This window comes from Oryzias melastigma, linkage group LG14 (genome assembly GCF_002922805.2).
Source record: "Oryzias melastigma strain HK-1 linkage group LG14, ASM292280v2, whole genome shotgun sequence".
NCBI lineage: Eukaryota > Metazoa > Chordata > Actinopteri > Beloniformes > Adrianichthyidae > Oryzias > Oryzias melastigma.
Window position 1 is genome coordinate 11,311,319 of NC_050525.1, and position 8,357 is coordinate 11,319,675.

Here is an 8,357-nt window from a genome sequence, read left to right on the forward strand (position 1 = left end):
TTTCTCAATTTAAGCAACATTATTTAAAGCTCCATTTTTTTTGACTACCGTAACTCTTCAACCATTCACACAATTAATGTACAGTATTACCCTCACTATAAAGCGCACTTAAAAGCCTGAATAAACCTAATAATCAGGAGCACCTTCTACATGGATTAATTCTAGTTCTGGTATAGTGTTTATGTTCAGCCTGCAAGATGACATCACACTAACACCACTTGGACAAAGACTTAGTGTCGAGATCTGCTCGGACTATTCTTTATTATTTTTCATTGACAGCTCCATCCTTTGCCTTCTGCTGTGTTTATGTCACTGAACAGAAAGGGAGCTGCACATTCTAGATGGGCTTCCTCTGGTCTGTGCGGCCATAACAGGAGTTCCATACCGGTCACTTTATTTTAAAAATAAAAAAATATGGATGACCAACAAGTTTTCTTTTTTCCTTGCAAGTTCAAAGAAATTTTGAGTGTCATTGTGGATATGCTAACCCGCTAAGGAGCAGTAGTGTTGGACTATTATGATTTTCTACATTTTACTAACAGGGTTGGGAGGTAGCATAATGTCTGTTTTAGTGTTATCAGTCTGTTTTTAACATGTTGTTACCCAGGTTGGGAGTTACAGGTATTGAGAATAGGCTAACATGGCTAACATAGCTAACATAGTGAACGTTCCTAACGTGGCTAATGTGTGGCGGGTTACAAACAAGTTCTAGAATTACTGTGGACAGTCTAACTGACTGATCTCTCACTCTTTTGTCTCGCTTCATGCGACTCCCACTTGAGAGCGCCTTATATATGACACAAATTTAAAATAGATCATTTATTGATGGTGTACCCTATAGTACCCTATGCTAGGCTAATTCCATGTCAGAGACAGACAAAAGCTGCCTTGTGATGATATCCCACACTTTACTTTAGTATTTTGTTGCTGATATGCAAACCGGCTTTTCTCAGCACCAGAATGAGCTGATTCACAGTGAACATGAAAACGGTTGACGCTACGTCAAAGAGCGAGTGTTATTTAGGTGTCATTGGCAACATCTCAGGTGTTAAAGAGTAAAGTTGCTGGTGGTTTTTATTTTAAAATGTGTATTTTACACAAACAATTCATACTCATGGATAATATTCTCAAGAAGCAACTACACTCTGATCTTTAGATTTATCCCACATATAATGCAATGATTGACATCTGATTCAAGCTAACTTGTGCTTCTGAATCTGATAAAATGATAGCAGATACAGTAAGGAAACAAGGACACTGGGAATATTATGAAACTTCCTTTTAAATGAAGTTAAACAGGAAATCAGGAATCTGCAACTGTCAAAATTATATTTAGGCTTATTGTATCAAACATACTTAAGGACATAGTCACAAAGATGCCAACAGTTTTTTCTCCCCGTGGGTAAATGCCCCAATCTGACTGATTACCATTAAAACTTAAGCATGATTAGTTTCTTAAAATAGTTTTTTAATTATCTTCCCATCTGCAATCACTTCACCACCTTTGTCATAACGTGAAGTCATGCAAGAAGTTGTTCATGAGGACCCGCATGTCATGGAAAAACATATTGCGGTGTTGAAATGCCACGACAGATCTAATCTGGAGAGGCATCCAACCAACCAGCTGTAAAGCTGGAAAAATCACAGTTTTAGCAGAAAAAAAACAAACAACTTTTTTTCATTAAGTGTTGCGCTTTTGATAGATTCAAATTGTAATTCATTTGGATACTGTACAAAACAATTAATTTAATTTAGAAATAAAAACAGATTAGAGATCAAGATAGGAGATGAGATTTTTTATAAACTTTGTAGACTTCACAAAAGCGTGTGTATTGTTAAATAAAAATAAATGCATGTGTGCTTGTTTCAGTCATTAGGTAAAAACGCACTCCAAAGCACAGATAATCAGTTCAAGATGGATAATTGGTTAACAACACATAATAGAACAACCAATAATTAAGCAAAATGATCATTATAGTTTGTAAATACTAGCTCTTACCTAAACTTGTTCATAGCTCAGAGCAGTCAGGATTCCAGGCAGACGACAGCTTGTTGGAGTAACTGAGACGGTTGTGAATGATATACTGGTTTACCTTGCAGCCCTGTTTCAGTCTGTCAGGTGTGGGCGTGGCTTTGTCAGGTGAGTAACGATGTAACATTCTCTGAATGGAGCCATTCATGTATATTTATCTTTAGTATCTAGCTATATCTTATACATAATGCCATTTTCTGAAGTCTATAGTCTTGGATAGCTTGATGATATTTCATTGCAGAAGTTATTTCGATTCAAAGCTGGCTGAAGAGGCAGACTGTGGGTCGCATGTGTTTGAGTCAGGGACCAGGCTGCTCTACAACTCTGCTCTGCTTTGCTGCCATCTATTTTTACAGTGCTCCGTCTATTTTTTGTGTTTTTAAAATGTTCTTGTGGTATTTTTCTCATGATGGAAGATATGTATTGAGGAAATTAAGGTAAAAAATGCAAAGTATTTAATTGTTCAAATCATTAAGAAATATGAGAAGACGCAAACATGGAAAAAAACTAGAAGTTATGATCATTGACTGTATATAGAGAACTGAACTGACCAAGTGAGAAAAGGACTTACTTCTGGTTCTAAACAAATAAAGTCAATTTAGTCGCCACCTTACCACGACATGTCTGTCGCCATATTGGAACCCGAAGTCCTCTTTAAGCCACGATTGGTCCGTGTCAGTCTTGGTCTACATTTCTATGGTAACCACTCTCCAGTCAGTAGTGAGTGAAGGCCACACCCCTTCCATCAATCAAATGTCTTGAATATTCAATGCAAGGCCACCTGCTTTCATTGAAGCATCTGATTGGTCAATTTATAACTAGAATAACTTGCATGAAAAAAAAATGATTATCAAGGAAATATTAAAGATTCTAGCAGAGCAAGATTGGTTATTCTGACAAATGAAATTGCTACTATCTGCTTATTTATTTATTTGAAGTCTATGGGGTACGATAACTTAACAACTTAATATGTAACTTCCTGTTTGGAACACAAGGGGGGGAGGAGTCACTCAGTCCAGTTCTCTTATACTGTCAATGGCTGTGGAGCTGCTATAGTAAGTCACAAGCTCCCTGATCTAGTATGATTGCTATTCTGATGAATCCACTTGCAGACAATAGATGTTAGGTTGGGGGTGTGAGGGGCTTTAAGCTAGTGAGAGAGAGCGTAAACAGAGGAATGATGGGAAATGAGTCCTGCCGCTCTGCATAAACTATGTCCTAGAACTTAGAACAACTTTCTTAATTTTGGCCAAAAATGGCAAAATTATAATTAAAAGACCACTGGGATCATGTTTAAAATAGATCAAAAGATGATGGCAGAGTGGCTTTAAGACTACACCTAATAAATGTTATTAATTTTGAAGGGAAGCTCTGTAATTTTGTTTTTAAAACATTTCAAAAACTGGTTTTACCGAAGTGTCATCTATAATTTAGGATGTTGTTTAATGCGCGATTAACTGTCAAAATACACTTTCAATCAGATAACAAGAATAAACTTAGCCCAAACTCCAGACATGACTTCCTTTAATAATGAAACTAAAGAGTGTTTCTCAGGCCATAACACTTGTGCTATTCTAGGCTTGTTTGCATTAAAAGTTGGGTCATCTGGACCCCACAAGACAGTGAACTGAATTTTTTTTTTTCCCACGATTTTTATCTTCACTGGTGTCTGTGGCAGACATAAATCCTGTCCACATTTGTCATGGGAAGGATCACACATCAGAGAGCACGAGGGTTAAAGACAACCAATGATAATCTCTTTAAAAAAAATTACATTTTAACTCAATTAAAATCATTATGTAAAGAAAGTTGTCAAATCATACTTTCAGTTTATCTGTTCATCTGACTTCAGATTAAATCTAAAACGGAAGTTTTCTGACTTTTTTTAAGCTTCCTCATGATCTGAATATGATTGTGACTGAAGCAAATTCAATTTCATTTTCATCTTCACTGCACAATAGTCCCTCTGTTAACAGAAAACGTCGGCTTCAACTTTTTTATCTCCCAACTTCCTCCATTGGGTAGACTGTAATCACTGAGTATAAGTTTCTAAGGAGGTTTTAGTCTACAGAACCAGCCTTCCGCTTTAGAGCTAATGATTTTTTAAGGATAGCAAAATAGTTTTTTTTTAATGAAAGCCTGAAATACTAACTTTTATTGGAACAAGAAAAATCAGACACTTTGACATGAAATATTTATTCACACTCAAAAAAATTGCACTTAATCTATAGGATACCCTCACCTTTTTTTGTACATCACAGTTTTTTTACTTACAAAAAAGTGACAAAATAAGAATAAAAAAAAACATTTGATAAACTATTTAAAATACAAATCCACCACATCAATAAATATACCTACTTCCATTGCCGTTTTTTTGTACAAAAGTTGCAACACTTTGCTAAACTGTGAAGGGGTGCAGTTTAACACATTGGGACAAGCTTTGCACATTCTTTAAAGTGTCATATTTTTCATTGTGCTAAGTTACATAATGCTGAGTAAGGATTCTGTCTACACCCATTGGTACCATTAAATAAATAAGCTGCATTAAGAAGCTGATATGATAGCAGAACACATTCTGTGTTTTCACATGGCACTTGTTTGCACAGCCCTACATTTTAGTGGTGAGCGAGCAGTTAATATGCGGCTGGTGTAAACTCTGCCACATGACATACATGTTGACCGACAGGAATCTGTGGACCAGAAGCATATCCCTGTAGAAGCAGGGGTCGTACGGGTCGGCTTTTCTGTCGGGAATGCGGAGTCCGGCTGTTTTGATGCCCAAGTGGGGTTTTGGATGAAGTCCGGCCTTTTCCAAGCACATTGCTATGTATACATCATCAATGGGGAGAAGGGGGATGGAGTGCGACATCTTGTAAATGACTGAAGCTGAATAGCCAGACAAAAGAAAGCCCCCGCCGCCGCAGTAGGCGGGGTACCTGTTGGATTTATAAACCTGCACAGGTATGTAATATTTGCTGTGTGGATTTCGGATCGGTCCGGGGTTGTAGATCACGTCACCGGCAAAGAGATGTTTGCTTCCGTTGTTGCCAGGCAGGCTTTGGAGGTACACTACCATGTTGTCTGTGTTGGCAAAGACATCATCGTCTCCGTTTAGGAGGAAGCGAACATGAGGACAGTTTGTCTCCATCCACTCCAGGAAGAGAATCTGCTTCAAGGTGAGGTTGAAGAAGGAGTCGTGGAAGTCCCACTGGAGGATGTCGTTGTACTTGTGTTGCTCCATTTTAAGCAGTCTGTTTAACTTCTTCTTCTCGTAGCCACTATCCATCGTTCCCGAGATGAAGATCCTCCGGATCCATACTCCGTTCTGAAGTCTCTCCTTGGCCCAGGTGTTACGCAGCACCTCTCTGCGGTCGTAGTTCACCGGTAAGGTCTTGATGACCAGGAGCAGGAAGACATCTGCAGAACCTTCAGGTCCTCCACATTTGTCTGGGAGGTCCAGTAACATGGGGAAATGCCGACAGCTTTGATAGTGCAGAAAGTCTTTCAAATGCCCGGGTAAAGAGTTGAAGCCGGAGATGTTGGTGACAGAATTGTCCCTTTCACATTTCCACAAGTGTGTATTTGTAGCGCTTCGATTGGCTGGCGTTGTGTCATTCTTCTGCTTCCTTAAGTTAATTTGAAGGAAAGTGGGTTTAATGCCAACGAAAGGCTCAAAAAATGACAGGTAAACAGCCCCGAAGCCCACTGTGAACACTAACACGGCTGCTTTGGTGGAAATTTTCCTTTCCATGACGTGTTTGTAGGAATTTCTACAAGGATACAGAAAAAATGTCTTATCAGAGAGGTCATTTATTTAAAAAAGTAAATCAACTCAAACTTACAAAGATGACATAAAAAAAAAAGATTTAAGGCCTTCATTGTTTAAAAAAATACCTTGATAAGTAGTTTATCTCAACAATTTCTAATTAAATTTAAAGCCTCTAGTTTCAGATTATGTTACTTCACAGAACTGCTGACAAACAGGAACAAGTTTTACTCTTACATAAAAAAGTAGTTCAGGATACTTTTCAAGAACAAATTGAAAAGTCAAATATTTGTTCAAACACAAAGAGAAACTGCTTTAAACTTCTTTGTTTCATGACACAAAAATTACATATGATGTGTTTCAGACTTTTCATTTAAATTTTTTTTCTTGGCGTGTAAAAAAAAAGGAATGAGAAGATAAAAATGGAAAAATTTCATAACTGTAGAACTTCTCCCCAGAGCCAGCCACTTATTAAGCAACTTCCCTGTGGTAAATCCTCCACGCTAAGCATTTTAGAGAAGACATGAAATCAAAATCATACACATGGCGACTTAATTTACCAATTATTGTCATTCCTTTAAGGCCATTTCAACACATGCAAACACCAAAATTCTCCTTAAAATGAAGCAGAACAAGAATGTTTGGATTCCAGACTGAGTTGAGGAGGAAAACTTTGGATTGTTATAACTTTAAATTCATTTATTTTATTTTTGTACAGAGACATAGCTTCAAAAAGAGCTGCAAAAAGACAATTTTAGGCTTCGTTTGGCTGTTTTAGTTATTGAGATTAAGGAGAAACCAACTTAAAAATTAAAATAAAGTAACTTAAATGTTGATTTTGCGACAAAAAAAGTTTAATCAATGAAAGAAGGTATTTAGTGACATTTGCTTTCTACAGAAGCAAACGTTTTTCAAACTTTTCTTTCTTTAATACAATTCACATAAAAGTGAGTCTATGAAACATATAATTAAAGTAAAAGCTTCTTCAGGCTGACTAATGATTCAAGACACTAAGCAGATAAAGCCTAGGAATACATTCTTCAGAAATATATATATATTTTATTAAAGAGGACTCACCTGAGCATGGTGTCAGACAGCAGCAGTCAGCTTGAAGACGTCCACATTTCTGAGGTGTTAAGTGGGAGGCAACTTACAAGCTTTTCTGGTTCCTTCCTACCCTGGATTCGGTCTTTCAGGCAAGCAGATCAGTTTTCTTAGGAACGCCTGGCCTTCTTTGTACTTGGAGTAAAACAAACACTTGTCGGACTATGTAGAAAATGTGAGATCTGTCACCGCTGGCTGGTTTTATGAAAACACTTGAAGCTTGTGGTACGGTCTTTGAAATGCCTGAAAAGAAGTAATCAGGGCAAAATAGCTTTGTGTTCTTACCTTATCAGGTTTCTTCTTCACAATTAAATAAATGTCTCCATATGTGAACTGCATCAAGTGTAAAGGACATCAAGTTTTAGCAGAAAATAAAAGGGAAAAAAAAGTGAGGTATACATTCGAGTTTTAGGGACTGTGTTTAATTGAATAAAACTGTTTATAATATGAAATTTCCTCCTTTTAATGTTTGTTTTATTTACAAAAGTTAGTGTCACTTTTCAAGAACACGTTACTAGTATTCTAAAGAGGATCAACAACAAAACAATCACAATGATTGATATAATTTTCTGTAGAACAAACGTTCACCTTCCATAAATAACAAAATTCAACTTATTACCGCCAAAGTTCCCTCAAAAGTTTTCAGTTACTCTGATGAATTCTAAGGTCCTGAAAACCAAAGCCCACTATCAAGGACATAAAAAGGCCGGAGGGCAGGAAAGTCCCAAATTCATAAGAGAAACCTGGAGACCAGTTCTGCAGCATTTTGAAATATTTAGTAACAATAGTGTCTTAAACTTAATGCTGTCAAACTTGTCACTCACCAAATTTAAAATTCAACTGTTTCAAGAGACTCAAATCCCCACAGGCATTAGCTCTGACTGATGAAACTGCAGCGCCACATCTGGTGATTGGTTGAACTGATTGCTGCTGAGATAACAGATAGAAGTGGAGAGGCTCTGGAGTTGTTTTTTTTTTTCACAATTTTATCCATAAACTTTTCATGATAAAGTGCTTTTCATTCCCTGAGGCAGCTCAAAGCAATTCACATGAGAACAAAAAAAAAAATATTATGACATTTTCTTAGGATAAACCAGGAGTATATTTGTATAAACCCAAATGGGAGTTCAGTGGAATTTATTCAAAGTTCAGGATCAGACTGTAAAGAGATGTGAGGTAGATTTTTAGGAAGAAGAATGAACAAAATTAACAAAAGGAGGGCATAAAAAAACAAAAGTTGAGTAAAGAGATAAAGAAGAGATAAAACATTGAAATACATGATGAAAGTTGATTTAACTTAAAGGTTGTCAGTGTCAAAAACAAAATATTCACAGAAAGACTGGATCACATCCACACAGGAAAATTGTTCTATTGTGGATCTTGATGTTTCTTACACCATATCCTCCTCAGAGCCGGAGATTGCAACGATTAGAATTAGAATTGTAATTTCTGATC

The 8,357-nt window shown here is 36.8% G+C and overlaps 1 protein-coding gene across 1 annotated transcript; it reads right to left on the bottom strand.

The window, feature by feature from the left end:
• Nucleotides 1–4,401: 4,401 nt before the first annotated feature.
• Nucleotides 4,402–6,990, bottom strand: LOC112139123 (N-acetyllactosaminide beta-1,3-N-acetylglucosaminyltransferase 3). The gene is made up of 2 exons (XM_024261830.2): nucleotides 6,876–6,990; nucleotides 4,402–5,802 (listed from the first exon to the last, which is right to left on the bottom strand). The coding sequence occupies exons 1-2, from the start codon at nucleotides 6,881–6,883 to the stop codon at nucleotides 4,641–4,643; spliced, it is 1,170 nt and encodes a 389-aa protein (XP_024117598.1). The 5' UTR covers nucleotides 6,884–6,990; the 3' UTR covers nucleotides 4,402–4,640.
• Nucleotides 6,991–8,357: the final 1,367 nt, after the last annotated feature.